The 16855-nt window shown below is 48.7% G+C and overlaps 1 protein-coding gene across 9 annotated transcripts in view; it reads left to right on the top strand.

The window, feature by feature from the left end:
• Positions 1 to 8431: 8431 nt before the first annotated feature.
• The window catches only part of PUM1 (pumilio RNA binding family member 1), a 66028-nt gene continuing 57604 nt past the window's right edge, over positions 8432 to 16855 (top strand). For 8 of the 9 annotated variants that reach the window (XM_042885552.1, XM_042885545.1, XM_042885550.1 and 5 more), the window contains exons 1-2: positions 8432 to 8523; positions 11016 to 11389. In XM_042885552.1, the coding sequence (XP_042741486.1) occupies positions 11027 to 11389 (363 nt within the window). In that variant the 5' untranslated portion in view covers positions 8432 to 8523; positions 11016 to 11026. The remainder of the gene's footprint in view (positions 8524 to 11015; positions 11390 to 16855) is intronic. The other variant, XM_042885551.1, reaches the window with a different exon arrangement.

The raw sequence follows: 16855 nt of genomic DNA, 5'->3' as shown, positions 1-16855 counted from the left end.
GACTAGATGATCTTGCAGGTCGTTTCCAACCTTGTGATTCTGTGATTCTGTGATTCTGTGAAGATTCCAAGATTCTTCTTCCCCTTCTTCATCTAGTTTGTCATCTTCATCTGCTTTGTTTCCTTCATCTCCATCTTTTCCCTCCACATCTTTGTTACATTAATAATAGGAACTTAGTATTAATAACAAGAATTAATTCTTACTGTTAATAAGAAGCATTAACAAGCACTTGTCCCCATCAGGATCTGGCAGCAGTTTTCTCTGTGCCAGAATATTCCGCTCTCCATCAGCGAAGTAGAAATCTGAACCTGGTCCATGCTTGAAGCACACGATGAGGTTCCAAGCCACTTTGACTGCTCTATTTTATTTTGTTTCACTAACTGTACGTGTTCAGACTTCATTTGGTTTTTCTCTCCCTTTGCCCACAGAATGGGAGAAGGAATTGAGCAATGCCATTGTGTTAACTGTGCAGTGACCCTTAGTCCTGCCCTGTCCCCAGTTGGGATGTGACATGGACACGGTCCGCTTCCTGATGGCCCCAGGTCACCCTCACATCCCACTGAGGGCTCCAGCCAAGGGATCCATGCTGATGAACACATGAAAAACTAAATTATTGCCAGTAATGCTTCTCAAAGAGCTTCTCCTACCTGTGCTACCCCAAGTACTTGGGCACCAGCTCTCCTAGCAAGGGTGACCAGCCAGGTGAGGTAGTTTGGTAGAAAAGTGTGACCGTACGTGTTGAGCCTGCGGAAAGAGGGAATGGGAGGGGATGGAGAATGGGGTGTGATGGGGAATCTGGGGATACCTCGCCCTGCTCGTGTGCCCTGCTTGTGAGTTGTGACAGATCTAAGGTGGCAGTGACGAGCAGAGCCTGAATGATAGAAATGCATGAGTTAATGAGTGTTTTCCAATTAAACTCATCAGGGCTGAGTGGGGACATTTGCCAGGTTATTGCACAGCTTTTGTGGTCACCACGTTCTCTTTCTCTTATCTGACATCCAGTGGCCTTTGGAGAAACTGACTTTTGGGTGATAAGAATCACAGAATCATTAAGGTTGGAAAAGACCTCTAGTCTAAGATCATCACGTCCAACCCCAGCCCATCCCACTGTGCCCACTGACCACATCTTCACAGTTCTTGAGCACCTCCAGGGATGGTGACTCCACCACTACATGGGCAGTGGGGATAGAGGGGATGGGAACACGCACAGAGAACATCCCTGCAGCACAGAGAAAGAAAGAATGTCCATAGGAGGCTGCTTTAAAGCCATACAAACCATCCTGGCTGGGGGAAAGCTACATTTCTGGCTTGGTATATGCTGAGGGCATTGCAGGAGGAAGAAAGGACTGGGGTTGGCTTTGAAAGCAGTAAGTTGCATTTGCTTGGGGTTGGAAAATGGAAGTGTGTCTGCACCCAAGGTGAAGTGATACAGAGACAGCAAAACACCATCTAGGTTAATACTGACCCTCAAAAATTCGTGTGAAGGGAAAGTGATAAGAAAACTCATAGCCATGCCCCAGGTTGTGGAGCCCACAGGGCTGTGACTCCCTGTAGCACAAGCTCCCATATATCACAGTTGTGAGTCCCTTGGAAGCTGGGCTGATCCCACATCAATCCCACCAACAAACCCCACCAGCACCAATTGACCCCCCTACACCTATTGGAGCTGAAAACCCTCTGTAAGTCACATCCCATGAGTTAACCATGTTGCAATTCCCACATGACTCATCCTGGGCTGGGGATTGCAACATCTTTGGTGCAAACATCATCACACCTACCCATTATTTGGGTGTGTTGCAGTTTCAAATAACTTATCTTGTGAAATACGTATTGACCATATTTCTACCTTAGCAAGAAATAATCAACAAATCCCTGTTTGCTTTAAATAAAGCAGCGGCGTGTGGAGGAAGAGCACTCATTGCTGATGTGTGTTCCATCACTCAGAGGACTGAGTGGTGTGTGGGGATAATGAGTTAGGAATGGGGGTCAGGGATGGGGGTGGAGGATGTGGGTAGGGGGTGCAGGTTGGGATGTGTGTTAGGATGCAGGTAAGGGATGCGGGTTGGGATTGCAGGTTGAGGATGTTGCTTGTGTCTCTCAGCAGCCTCCCTCACAGGCTGAGGGATGCTGTCTTCTGTCTCTTCTCCTGTTGCTCACGGTGCCTGCAGGGAGCCAGCTTGGCTCAGGGGCTGCTGTGTTTCCCCCTGCCATTGGCAATCACAGGGTTCCTCTCTCCCTCCAGCTCCCTACAGGTTTACAGATGTAATTTGATTTCAAAGCAGCAGGAAGAATTCTTTGAAATAAGCACAGTGGGGGCAATGTGAATTACTGATGCTGGCATACACTTGCAGCATTCCCAGCACCGATGCTCTCAGTGCCCCAAACCACCCGGGCACTCCAAGAATGTGTGCGTTGCACATCTATCCACAGCATGGGTGGGCTGGGGATCTCAGCTTTGCAGTCTTTACAACGATGCTCAAATGTCATTACAGAGTCCAAGCATCTCCTGCAGTGCCCATGTAAAGCAACGCCTCGTCACCATAAACAGGAAGGGCAGGAAGCAGTGTGATGGGTTTTCTTCCATTGCAGCACCAGCAGAGAAAGGGACGAGGAGCAACAAAAGGCCGATTGACCCCAGGCAGGAACGCAGCTCCCCTCCTGCAGCCGCAGAACCGCTGCGAGGCACAGATGTGGTGGAGGAAAAAAGCCGCTTTCACGGGGCTGAACAAAGACATAGAGACTCTTTTCAGGGAGCCAAGTGGGGCTGTAGTGCCTTCGCACACTTCTCTAACTACGTGTTGAGTCTTTAGTAGGGAAAATGCAGGCCAGCTGAGGCTGTGTGGTGATGTGAGGTGTGTGGGATGGGAGCAGTGCTGGGTTTGTGCCCAGGGGAGCAGCCCTTGGTGCCTGGTTTTCAGAGGAAATTGATGGAAAAACAGCTTGGGTCACCTTTTTCCTCCTTTTCAGGTCTAGGGTGGCACTTCATGGTGTCCCCAAAGGACATCCCCTCCTGGCATCGCACTGTGGGAGATTCTTGCCATGGTGCAGGTGCTGCCACCCCAAATCCCCACTCCCCATGGGGTGCTCTTGTGTACGTGCACCACTGGAACTCACAGACCCAGTGGGTGCAGGGGAAGGTGGGAGCTGTGCAGGTGCTGGCCAGGCAGGAAAGGCTCCATCTTGCACCCAAAAGCAGCATGGTGCCAGTCACGTTCTGCCATTCCCTGAATTTGTCTCCCTGCCCCGTTGTCATGAGATTCCCAGCGTTGTTCCTGGCACCGATATCTCTTGCTCCATGCTGGGGAGTGGCTGCATCCCATGGTGCTGGCTCTTCCTGTGGTTTCACTGTCTCTGGCTTTCTCTATACACACTGTGGAGCTCATCCTGACCCCTATGGTGCTGCTACCCTCAGCCTCCATCCTGCTGTCCTGCAGCAAAGATATTTTGCAGATCCAAATCATGGAAGGAGCTTCTCCCCTTGCTCCAGCCATAATACATGTACACTGCCTCCAGGAAACACGAGCAGGCCAACTGCATATGGCAAGGGCTGTGCATGGGTGAGGTCCCAGCTGGCACCTCCAGGTGCATCCCCTCCTCACCATGAGCACAGGTTCCTCTGCTGGCAAGCATGGTGCCAAACCTGCAAGCTTGCAGGTGGTGGGCAGAAATGCAAGAGCTGCTCAGTTCCCATCTGCATGAAGGAAGGCGGAATAAAAGCAGCCTCCACCCAGCACCCAGGCACGTATGGGTGCCCAAATCAAAGGTATGCATGGGTGGAGAGGTGATGTGCAAAAGGGCTCTGTCTGTGCAAGAGGAGAAAAGGGAGGAGGCAGCCAGGCCCCATACACTGAGAAGGTAGTAAGGGAATCTAGGGGGGGTTTGCTAGATAACCTGGGGTTCAGAGCTACAGTAGAATTTGGAGCTGCATTGGGGTTTAGAACTGCATTGGGGTTTGGAGCTGAAGAGCTGTTTGGATCAGGATTTGGGGCTGCAGTGGGGTTTGGAGGTGCATCAGGGAGCTTCTGTCTGCCCCAGCCCTATAGGTACCGGCCCCCTGCACACTCACACACCCAGCTCCATCCTCGTAGCTTCACAACCAAGCCCTCCAGAGCCCTGACCTGTGGCTCAGCTGCTCGAGCTGCGCAAGGCTAGAGAAGCATGCATGCATTTTGAGCATCAGAGCTCCCTTTCTCTCCTTCCAGTCTCTGAAGGTGGGGACTTAGGGGTCCCAGGGATGTGTCCCCCCCGCAGAGTCAGCCTGGGCACTAACTGGGCCACAGGCGCCGTGGGAAAAACCTCGTCTGCAAACCTGTAATTAAAGGCTGGATCACAAAGCATGCGCCCGAGGGGGTTGAATTAAGGTTGCGCAGGCAAATTTAATTCTGGTATTTCCTAAATGTGAGCATGCAAATCTGCAGCTGGGATGATGCTCTAAATGGCAAAAATTTCCTTTTTTTTTTTTCTTTTTCTCTTTTTTCTTCTTCTTTTTTTTTCCCCTTGAATGGGAAACAAAATGCGAAATGCAGATAGCTGCACCACGGGGAGGGTGGTCAGCAGCAGCATGTTGTCACCCTCCTCTCTGGAGACATCCCAGAGGTGGTGGAATCATCCTCAGTGCCCAGAGAGAGCCAACGAAATGCAAATGGCAAACACAGAGTGATATGGGGAGTCGCTGCCCATGAAGCACAATCAAGCCCTGGGACTTGTTGCATTCAGGCTGAGCTTCCGAAGGACTTAGTCATGTAATTGCCTGTCAAGAAAATCCAGAGTTGATGTAGTTCATGATAACAAACAATCTGGAAAGCTTAATCAGCTGCATGCTTCAGAGCTCTAATGATTAGAAATGGGGATGAGGCGCTGTGTCCCCCATGTAAGGGGATCTTGCATTTTTTGAAAGAAAAAGTGATTTTTCAGCCAAGATGAAACTTTCTGACTTGATGTTGCCAGGTGGTTCTGCAGCCAGGACTTCCTCCAGCTTTCAGCAACCACAAAACTTCACCAGCTTGGCTGCTGCCTCCTGAAAACGTTGTGCTGCCTCTCATGGAAACCCGTAGGCGACAAGTGTTGGTGAAAATGAAGCTTTATCTGATGAAAAGACGCCACAGAACCGATGTGGTATTTCCCACCTAGGTCTAATGATGACAGGTCCAGCCTGGAAAACGTTGACTCACATACAGTGCATGTGTGTGTGTGCAGGATGGGGTGTGCAGAGATGTTTTCAGTTGGGCTTGTTCAGCCTGGAGAAGAGAAGGCTGCGGTGTGGCCTCATTGCAGCCTATCAATACCTGAAGGGAACCTACACCCAGGAGGGGAGTAAACTCTTCAAAAGGGCTGACAACAGCAGGACTAGGGGAAATGGATCCAAGTTGAAGGAGGGAAGATTTAGGTTGGATGTTAGGGGGAAGTTCTTTACTAGGAGAGTGGTTAGGCCCTGGAACGGGCTGCCCAGGGAGGTTGTGGATGCCCCGTCCTTGGACGTGTTTAAGGCCAGGTTGGACGGGGTCCTGGGCAACCTGATCTGAATGTGTATGTTTGGTGGCCCTGCTAGGCAGGGGGGTTGGAACTACATGATCCTTGAGGTCCCTTCCAACCCGGGTGATTCTGTGATTCTGTGATTCTGTGTGATTCTGTGAACTTGGAAAGGCGTTTATTGAAGAAGAAATGTTTGGGGATGCAATGCAAACTGGGAGAAGTGCCTCTGCTATCGTTCCATGGGTTGTTGTGACCAAAGTGCCAGACCAGAATTTGTCCCGTTGGGCTTCATACAATTGGCCTCAGCCTATCGACCCAGCCTATCCAGATCCCTCTGCAGGGCCTTCCAACCCTCAGGTGAATCAACACTTCCTCCCAGCGTGGTGTCATCTGCAAAAGCAGTCTGGCTCAGAATTCTTTTTGGTCAAGTCTGAGTGTTTTGGTTTGGTTTAGAAAAAAAAACGGTGGATTTTTTTTTTTTTTTTTTTTGTGGCTAACTAAATATTGCTGCCCTACTTTGCAGCAGGAAGAAATGCCCTTTCTTCCAATTTGTCTTTTAATTTCAGAAATAATAAAATTGCACTTTTGTCTTTGAAGTGAAAATGCTCAATGGCCTTTCCTCCATGTCCCCAGGGCTGCAGATGGCCACACCTGCCTGGGGATGCTATTCGGCAGTCACTGGAGGGAGAAAGGCACTTCCAGGAGTGATTCAGAGGTCAGGATGGCATCAGACTCCTCCTGAAGATGCCACTTTCCCTTCTCAGACGAGGTGGAGCCTAGGTAACGCAGTGAGACTGAGCCACGGAGCCAGGGGGAGAGTAACAGTGAGACCAAAAAGGGCAGGACCTTCCCACCTCCCACCATGGACAAGAAAAATAATAATAACTGCACAGGGGCAGGAGGAGTTGAGGTGATCCTCCATAACCCACTGCTGGAGGATCTGGGCAAACCCCCAGTGAATTTAAGAAATTTTCCAGTGATTATAACAAGCTTTGCTCCTGGTAGTGTTAGAGAGGAAAGAAGGAAGGCTGGGAGGAGTGAAAGTGAGTATGTACCATTTCGCTGGGTTTCAACCACCAGTACTTCATTCACAGGACTCCATCCCTCCCCTTCTCACTACAGAATGATTTGTTGCCATGCCAGGATAACATGGTTTTGCTATCAGAACCCACAGGGCTCTGCTATGCACAAGCTGGTGCTGTTTTGGGCTGTTGCACTGTGCACAGGGTCAGGTTTGGTGCTCTACCAGCTGGGAGCTGAAGATGTGATAGAGGGTCAGTGCACGCCGTGCTGCAGATGGGCTGACCGCACGTGTAGCAGGGCAGTGCCGCGTGGCACTATGAGCTGCATCTTCATTAGGAACGTTTTCCAGAAAAACCTGCTGATGTTCCTATTCTGGTGAAGGACTCGGGGAGCCTGGGGCAGCCCGGCCTCGCTAACAGGAGCTGCTTGTTGTGCAAGATCCACGCTGGCAGCAGCCCTTAGGGCTTAGTGTAGCAGAGCAACCAGATTGGTGTTGCTTGCTGCACAGGCAGTATGCTTCTGTGGTGAGCGGGGCTGAGCCCAGCAAAGCTGTGCCGAATTTATGACAGCAGGAGGATCCCTAGGCTCTGGGGAGGCTGTTTGGACGGTTTGGATGAGCTGCCCCTTTAATATGGACGCGCTCTCAGGAACTTCTAATCCCAGAGTGCAGCGCTTTGTTTGAATGCCCAGAGTGCAGGCATGGCTGGAGCAGAGCAATGCACGCTGGGGTGCGTAGTTTGTGCTTTGGAGAAGGGGAGGAAAGGGAACAAAGGGAAAACATCCAAAAGGCGTGCAGGGCTGCTAGAGCCCAGCTTTCGGTGTGCAGGGCAGGAAACAGCACCTATTGATGCACTGGCTGCTCTGCTTCATGCTCTGCAGCTTGCTTCTGCCTCTCCTTGGGCTCTGTGTGAACGGAACCCTGACAAATGGTTTTTCCCAGCACTGAATAGCACCCACAGCAAAAGCAGCCACGCTAACACAGCGTGGTCGTGCTGTGGTTGTGGATGCCATGTGGCCTTAGGGGTGTCAGTGTTTAAATGAAGAGCTTGGGGGCAAAATGTGGGGGCCTGGCAGTGCCATTAACAAATGCTGTGCTCTGATGTTGGGTTCAGGTTGGATATAAGAGAAAATTCCTTCCCCATAAGAGCGTTGATGCAGTGGCGCAGCTGCACAGGGAACAGGGGGGTCACCAACCCTGTAGGTGTTCCAGAACCATAGAGATGTGGCACGGAGGGACGTGGGCAGTGGACATGGTGGGGTGAGCTGGGTGATCTTAGAGGCCTTTTCCAGCCTTAGTAATTCTATGGTTCTATCACACATCCAACTCCTCCAAAGCTCCCAGATAGATCAGATAAGGGACAGTGAATGTTGAGACCACAGCTATGCAACAACCTGGCAGATCCCCCACTCAGCCTTGCCAACTTGAACTGGAAAACAATCAATTCACACATTAATCTCATTAAGACTCCGCTCATCGCTGGCACCAGGTCTGTTTTGGGGTGGGAGCCCCGTATCTCACAGAGGGGTCTATCATGCACTGTAGTGCTTCTGTGCGGGAGCCTGTGCCAGGAAGCGTGTTTTATCCAGTAAAATGCACGCAGGTGTCCACACACAGCTGTTAGTGGGGAGGGCTGTCAGTGCTGACTGGGTAAAACACCGGGACTGGGCTTCTCCACATCCCCAGTCAGGTGGCGGCAGTGAGGTGTGGGGCAGAGCGTGCACATCTGTGAGAAAAAAAAGCAGTGCAAATGGGAAAGGAGAGCGGCGAGCGGTGAAAGGCCGGCGCGAGGAACACCGACAACGGTGCGGAGCGGAACCCGGGCCGTGCGGAGCCGCCCCCAAACCGCGCGGGGCCTACCAGGGCCGCGGCCGGGCCGCCCTCGGCCGGGCCGCCTCGCCTTCCCGGCATGCAGCGCGCCGCCCGTCCCCAGTGGGCCGCCATGTTGTCGGAGTGAAAGGCAGGGGGAGAGGCAGGCGGCGAGCGGCCTGGGGGGGGCCGAGATCCAGCTTCATCCTACCGCTCCGCCCGTGAGTATCGGCACCGGATCGGGCCCCCGCCGCGCCGCGCACCCCTGCGAAGCCTCCGGTGGGGCCATATTGGCGGGGGGAGCGGGCGGAGCGGCGGAGGGGCGGCCCGAAGCGAGCGGCGGCGGCGGGGCGCTTCGCCCGGCTCTCCCGCTCGGCGCCCGGCCGTGCGTCGGCCCCATTGTTACCCGGCGGGCCCTTCCCGTCCTTCGCCCAGCCGTTCCGTTCCCCATCCGGCCACGGGGGAGCGGCGGCGGCGGCGGCATTGTCTGGCGGGGGCGGCCCCGTGGTGGCGCCCCCTGGGCCGCGCTCCTTCACGGTGGCGGTGAGGCCCCCCCGGGCACGGCCCCTCCCGGGAGCCCCCGGCAGGCCCGGCTGGGAGGGCCCGGCCCCGCTTTGTTGCCCGCGGAAGGGTGGTGGGGTGGGCGCGGCGGGGCGGGGGGAATCCGGGGGAGGGCAGCTGGGGGGGTCCGTGGCAGAGGGGGGGCCGCGGGGCCTGGAGCCCGGCGGAGGCACAATGCGGGCGCTACTTTGAATGTGCGCTGTGGCCCCGTTTGTGGTTTTTTTGTTGGTGGTTGTTTTTTTTTTTTTTTACCCTCTCCTTGTTGTTTTCCCTTCCCATCAGTGCCGTTTGGACATTTTTAATTACACACTTGGTGGTTGTTAGAGAAAAATCCTGGTTTTTTTTCTTCTTTTTTTTACCCCTCCTCCCTCCAACCTGAGAAATACTTGCTGGCATTTTAATTCGTTTGGTTGTTTTGTTTTTTCCCTTTTGTTTTTCGTTTGTTTGTTTTGTTCCGTGTTTAGTAACTTTGCTCACAGCAGAGATTTCCTTACACAGATCATGAGTAAGGAATTTCCTTTATGAAGAGTGAGGGCGAAGGGTGGCATTTACCACCCCCTGTTTTAACGCTGCCTAAAGCAATCAGGTTGGTTATCAATTTTCCCACTTCCTGCAGGTTTTTCGTGCTTTCACCTTAAAACTTCTGATAGGCCACGCAGCTCTCAAACAATGAGAGCTTGAATTTCCAGTCCAGCTTTCCAAAAAAAAAACCCCAAAAAACAAACAAAAAAAAAAAACCAAAAACAAACCAAAAAAAAAAAAAAAACAAGAAAAACCCCACCACCCAAACTACCACCGAAGAACTCCCATCCAGCTCTGCATTCAACTTGTTGAGGTGTTCATCTGCCACCAGCTTCGTGTTCTAATGCTGCCTGTAGTTGTAGGAAAGGCAGGGCCGTGCTGCCTCACTGAGAGACATCGCTTCTTGTGCTTGAAATTTGCTCCTTGATGCCTCTGAAGTTCAGCTGACTGCTTAAAGCCTCGTAATCTAAACTATTTTGCTGCTAATGGTAACATAGAGCGCCTTATTTACATGCTGTATTTTGGTCTGGGGGAAAGGAAAGCTGTCTGCTTGGAGCACGTTGTGGCAGCGCTCTGCCCGAATCTCCTGGCTATTCTGCCTTTGTTTGTAAATGTGTAACTCTTTGCAGGGAGCTGTTTACATAGGAAAGCTTTATTGCATGTTTTTAGGAAGAGTTTGGGAGTTAGCCGGGTCCTAGCAGCCACTGACTGCTTGCAGCAGAGCCTTGCAGCTGCTGGTAGCTAATGAATGTGCGCTGTGTAGGTGACTTAACATATTTCTGATGCTGTGTGTGCTTTGAATGACAGCGTTCAGCTGTCCGCTACATTTAACGCGGCATTTCTATAAAAACACATCTTGGAACTAAACTTGAACTACCCACAATGCTCCTTTCCCCTTTGCTCCCTTTCAAAATGTCTCCTTTGCCAAGTTTTCTCGCTTGTTTAGCGCTGCCTCGTCTGTGTTAGATGAAAGAGGAAGATTCTGGGAGGGGAAAATTCAGAGTGATCTTACTGGGTCTCGCCTGAGACTTGCCTGCAGCCCGACAAGGTGTGCGTTGCTCTGGCACCGATGAGCTGCGTACAGCTGGAACTTTGAGTTAGCAGGACGGTGCACAGTGTGTTTGTGACCTGGTTAAGCAGAAATCCAGTGTTTTCAGCTTGCATTGGGAGCTTTGATGTTTTGTGTGAGTGCGCAACACTTGTGTGCTGATGGAAGCTCAGCCTTGTGATCTGGGAGGTGTAAACAAGCACGGCAGACACTGATGGTGGAGTCTGGGTTGCTCTGTGTTCTTTGGGGGATTTCTTCCTGGTGGTTTTCTGTGGCGGCACTTGGGTTGTTTTGTCTGTTGCATAGATGGGCATTCTGCTTTCAGTGTCGGGGTGCGCTGTGCGAGTCTCACGCTGATAACACTCAGCAGCAGAAAATGTGGGATTTTTTGGGGCTGAGTGTGCATTTCTGTGTGGTGTTTTAGTTGCAAAATGACCGTTGCGAGGAGTTGGCCTTGGCATCATAATGTTTCCCACATCAGAGGGGTGTTACTGAATGCGCAGAGCTGAAGCTTGAAGGGTTTAACCTTCCCTTTTCCTTCTCCCTTTCTCTCTGTCTCGCCTCCGTGCCCTCACCCTGTAGGTGTTGGTGGAATGAGCGTTGCGTGTGTGTTGAAGAGAAAAGCAGTGCTCTGGCAGGACTCGTTCAGCCCCCACCTGAAACAGCACGCTCAAGATACAGCTAATCCCAACATGCCTGTTGTATTGACATCTGGAACAGGGTCCCAGGCTCAGCCACAGCCAGCTGCAAACCAGGCTCTTGCAGCAGGGACGCACTCCAGTCCTGTTCCTGGATCCATAGGAGTTGCAGGCCGCTCCCAGGACGACGCCATGGTGGATTACTTCTTTCAGAGGCAGCATGGTGAGCAGCTTGGGGGAGGAGGAAGTGGTGGAGGCGGCTATAATAACAGCAAACATCGCTGGCCTACTGGGGATAACATTCATGCAGAACATCAGGTAAAGAAATGTTTCCAAACTGAACACATGAGCGCGTCGGGCTTGTGATAGATGCTTCTAATGACATTGTTTAAAGCTTAAGATGTTTTGTTTTTAACGGTTGGAATGCCAGCAGTCCTGCTTGTTTTCTTTTTTCAGGATTGCAGTGCCTTGCTAGCTATAAACCGGAATGTTTTGGTTCTCAGGGGTGTTGAAATCCCAGTGCACTCTTGACAGTCAAATGTGTGTTTGCAGAAGTTATCGTTCCCTTTATTGATTTTTTTTTTCTTTTTTTTTTCCCCTCTGTGTGTCTGTGTGAACCAGTTTAGTGGTGGCTGCTGCTGCTTTTCAAATCTGTTGCTGTAGTTAAATAATTCTTATGTAATGGTATTACAAAACTGCCAATGCATGTAGGTTGAGCTTTTACCATTCCCAGTATTGAAAAACACAGTTACGGGAGTAGCTTGTGATGTGTGCTTGCCTGCATTTCTTGCTTATTTGTTCTGAGGTTGGTTGGTGTGCTTTTTTTTTTTTTTTTTTTTTTTTTTTCAATATTTGAATGGGGAAAGTGCTATTAATATGCTCAGCTGGTCTGAGAAGGGAACATCATTAAGAACACGAGGAACAATGAGTGCTTTTACAAATGCAGCTAATGCCTTCCAGTGACTGAACGATTCTGAAGGGGTAGTAGGCCAAAACATACCTTAGTAGTAGTGTTTACTAGAAGGCTTTTCAGTCACTGCATTGTCAGATGTGCTGAGACTGAAATGGGTGTATGACTCACTGTAGCTTGCTGACTGTGACCTGTAAGTAACTCGTCAAATGCAGCAGTGAGCTAAGAAGATCTGCTCCATGCCTTCCTTAGCATAGGAAGCACAGCTTAGGTGTGGGCATGTTGTTCAAATGCATGATTCCCACAGATCTGTTCAGAGCAGCAGACACAAAGCTTTTGCAACCTTTATTAAGATCTCCTGCCTCCTTTATTTTATTTCTAAAATAAAAGTGATCAAGCCCTTGTTCCTGTGCTGCGCCTCCCCAGGGGATGTGTTGTCATCTGAGCCCTTTGAAAGCAGATGTTGCAGTGAATTTTGCAACCTCACTGAAGTCAGTGTGTTCATCAATAAAAAAGAAAACCCGAGTGCCCTGTTAATTTGTTTTGTAAGAGAAATCGTGTCAAGTAGTGCCATATGAAGTAAGCTGCTAGAACAATGTTGGAGTTATTCCCTTCTGTGGAGCATAATATTTAGGGATAACTGTAGAACTGCATCTCGTTTTGATGCTGTCTAAGCTTTGAGTCACTGAATACAGTTGGGGACTTGCTTCTAGAGACACAGATGGAAGCGATTATTGTGCACTTGAAGCAGTATAAGAAAAGTAAGTAAACGTTTCTTACTCGGTGGCTGTAACTGCTAAGTTTTTAAATAGCAGTTGCCGTGTGGCCGGCCTGCTGTGGAGATGTTTAGGCAGGGAATGCTGTTGTTTGCATATTTGTGTAGAGATGGTTTTATAAGTCGAAAGATGTGTCATAAAACTGTTAATTCTGTTTTCCTTCAGCTCATGCTTTTATCTTCCTGTCTCTGAAAAGCACTAGAAGCAAAACCAACAGAATTCTTTGGAGATGGAGGGAGTGGACCTGCAGGCATTAAAAATAGTACAGGGTTGGAACTTTTCTTACTGTGCTCTTCAATAACTTGAAGACTTACTGTCAGGGAGCCCCACCTGTTGCATGGATGTGGCGTAATGTCAGCAGATGCTTTTCCTCAGTTTGATTTTCTTCACAAAGTTCTTGAATGAGGTGATGTGACTTCCAGCACTTACTTGAGAAACTAGTTAGTTTTTACCAGTGTGAAGGAACTTTACAAAAACAGTGTGTGTAATCACTGAAGGCAGAACTCTCAAAGAATCATAGAATGGCCTGGGTTGTAAAGGACCATAATGATCATCTAGTTTCAACCCCCCTGCTGTGTGCAGGGTCACATCTTCACTTCTGAGAAGATGGTATGGTTGAGATATACCTGCAAGGTGAGGTTCCAGCTGATGTGAATGGATGTGATTTTTTTCACGTGTGTTCTGGGACCTGAGGCCTTAGAAACACCCTCTGTGATGTAGTCAGGATGAAGCCTTATCTGTTCTTCTTCCAGGTGGTTTTCACATAGCTACAGTGGTTTTGTTGTTCAGTCCTGATGTTTTGCGTTTATAATCAGTCATTTATCCAATCTTTATATTTAATTTCTTTAAAGTCAGCTCTGAGGTGGGACTGTAAGTTTTTCTACTTTCTGGTGTCTGTATGCTACAGTGATTGGGCTCTCTAACTGTATGTTCTTGCTTCAGTCTTTCCTGAGTGCCTTTTTTTATTCCCTATGGTTCTCTTTGCTTTGGGTTTTAACTCACGGGAAACAGTGCAGGATGTCTGTAATCCTAATGCTGCCTTTCCTTTTGACTTTTTGGCCATCCCTGCATCTGTTTCATAAATTATCAATTCCTTGGAGCAAGAACTAGTCTTATACAAAACTACTTAATTCAATTTGGGCTTAACTGAAGTGGAACTGAATTTGTCCTGTGAGAGCTGAAGCAGTGCAGGGAAGTGGTGAGAGGTGCAGAGGGGTGGGTCATCCTCCTGGGTGTCTGTGAGCTCGTGATTTGTTTGGTTGTGATGCACTCGTATTGCTGGATACTTGGTTTTAAGCTTTCAACCACAGGTGCCACAAGGCCCTTCTTGTTGCCTTCCCCTATCACTAGCTAAAAGATAATGGGAAGTCAGAAAAATTAATTATAGGATGATGTAGATTAGTGTTTGCCTGGAGCTTAGGAGATCGTAATTAAGGGTAGAGGGATTTTCTTAATTGTTGAATCCCAGTTTCTTTTTTGTTATGTACGTAGACAAGAATCTATCCCTGTCTGTTGGTGTTAATATTGCAGTGATTTCAGCAGTGATGGTATTTTGTTGTGTGTCATGAGCAGTTGAGAGTGATAGTCACAATTTATTTGTGCTGTCCTTGGTTTTTGTTTTTTATTGCGCTGTCTGCTTCTCTGCCTTTTGTTTATCTTTTACCAACAGCTCTGCAAATTGAGGTGTGAATGGCTTTAACAGGGGAAAAAAACAAACCAAAACGTTTTTCTTCTCCTGAGGATGCAGGTAGTGTCCTCTTGTTGTGAACAGGAGGAAAGTGCCAGCTGTTCTTTGCATTATAACTAACAAAAATCCTCCTCCCTTTGCATTTCTCTCTTCCATAAGAATGGAGGCAGGAAGGGAAGTTACCTAGCAGTATGGAGTAAAGCAGTGGAAGATACTACTGTCATGTTGCATGTTAAGGTATTGTAGATATTGCCTCTATCCAGATAGTATACGTTATGAATTCTGCAGTGTCTGCATGAACAAAGAGGTAATGTTGAAATTACACTTCTTCCCCCCTATATTTGAATTTCTGAACTCCCAAACAAACTTCTATCTGCCTGCAGCTGCAAACATTTATCTAATCATCTGACTCTTTACATTGAAGACCCTTCTGTTAGCCAAGTCTTGACTGCAGACATACGTTATCTGCAGAAAGAAGCAAGGTAAGTTGAGTGTCAGTGTCCATCAGTAATCCCAAGATGCAGACTGAAGGTTTTAGCTGTAGTTCATCTTGAGTGCGTTACTATTTTTGAGGCTGCTTGGGCAGCTGCACCAGCTAGGATGTTCTTATGCTGTTTGTTCTGCAGGAAACAGATGCAGATCTGAATTTCACGTAGGTGAGTGAAGAGGTAGAAGTTGATTCCTGATGGCTGAGGACCTAGATTGGGTTTGATTTGCCTGTGGAAGGTTGCATCTCTCATTACAAATGCAAACAGCCATCTACTGCTCCCAGGGGAAATACAAGACAGTTGAGATACTCTTCTGGATCAGTTAACAATATTGAGTGAGCTTTCAGAAAAATTGGGTGGGTTTTCTTGGTTGGGGTCTCTTGGGGCTTGTTGTGTGCATGGATGTTCTTGAACTGGGGCAAGGATTGTCTCATGGTGGTCTCCTGTCTGAATTGCAGTTACAATAATATGGGAGTTGCTTGGTAAAGCAAATGATTTGAGGGATTTAACTTTCTTTGAGAGCATGCTTAATTAATAACTCGAGACAATAGAACTCTGCAGGGATGGTGGTCTTTAATGTGTGGAATTTTTCACATATAGTTGGTGAAGAATAGTGAGAGCAGTGGGGCTGGAATTGGGTTTTATGCTCAGTTTTGCCCTTTGGCAATGTGGCTGCAACTTCTTAACTGAGAAGTGGCATTCAAGTGGAGACAGAAAGTGATTCTGTGGGCAGCTGCCCTTCCTGAGCACAGCTGCCCTAGCTGGTGTGTGGTGCTGGGGCAGTGTCTGAATCTGATGTCATTCAACACTGCGCTCTGTTGGCTGGCACCATTGCCTCAGGTTGCCTTGAAGTCCTGACAGGGTTCTCTAAAATGATGCTGAAAACTGAGGAAGCTGTAGCGATTTGTCCAAAGTGAAATCCCAATTAAGTGACTGTTAACCCTTTAGGAGTGAGATGTCTTCATCTGCCTATGGGAATGACCACTGTGGTCTAGATAATGTGGCTAATTAGTTGAAGGCATGGGGAAAATTTTAAGTCACATGCAGCATGTAATATAATGCATGTCTGAAACGTTTTTCATGTATGTTTCATTAAAGCTGTTAAATCTTCACATACTTCCACGTATGGCAGTGTAGTAGTTAGGCCTTCTCCTACATTAATGCTGAAGTGACTGTGCTGCTTTGATACCCAGGTAATTTATACCTGGGAACCTAAGGTATACATAATACCTTGCTGAAATGTAGTGGCTGGTTTATGTGATTTGTTTCGCAGGAATTTCTCTGTAATAAAGAAGAGAGATGCCTTGGAGAAGGGGATTTAGGACATTTAACTTAGTTTTCTGCTTTACACGATTCCTTCTGGAAACTCCTGGTAGGATAGAAGAGTGAACAGATGGTCAGGTTGGGTGTTTAAAACAGCATTTTGGAAATCCTTTGTATGGGTGAGAGAGGGAAGCAAACTGAAATCTTAGGGAAGTCATATGAGATTCAGAGGGAACAAATTCCTACAGTCTTGCTGTCCTTGGCACTCAGTTGCAGGGTGTGTGGCTGTAGCTGAACATCCTAATGCTCTTGCTTTGGAATTTCTCAGTCGTGTGTCAGCTTCGTAGTCTGCAAAACCCTTCTGCACTACTGAATTAGCAAACTTCAGTGCTTCAGTAAGACTTCAGGTATTTCAGTTAAGGTATTGTGCCCAAGTGTGCTTTGAATAGAGCTTTATCGGAGTACAGCTTTGAAACCATGACAAGCTTGTACTCTTTGTCTTCTCCCCTCTGGTTTCCACTTACCAACACTCCTGTGGTTTGAGTTGGTGTGGCCTGCCTGGGCTTTTGCACTACAGGTTGTGATGCACTTGGCATTTCTGTAAATGAGTGCCTTTTACTGAAGAAATGCTTTACAGAAGGAAAAAGTCGTATAATCCAC

This window comes from Lagopus leucura, unplaced genomic scaffold (assembly GCF_019238085.1).
Source record: "Lagopus leucura isolate 7727_CA_CO unplaced genomic scaffold, USGS_WTPT01 Super-Scaffold_100051, whole genome shotgun sequence".
Classification (NCBI taxonomy): Eukaryota; Metazoa; Chordata; class Aves; order Galliformes; family Phasianidae; genus Lagopus; species Lagopus leucura.
The sequence above is the reverse complement of the archived record's forward strand: the minus strand, read 5'-3'. Positions and strand labels throughout refer to the sequence as shown.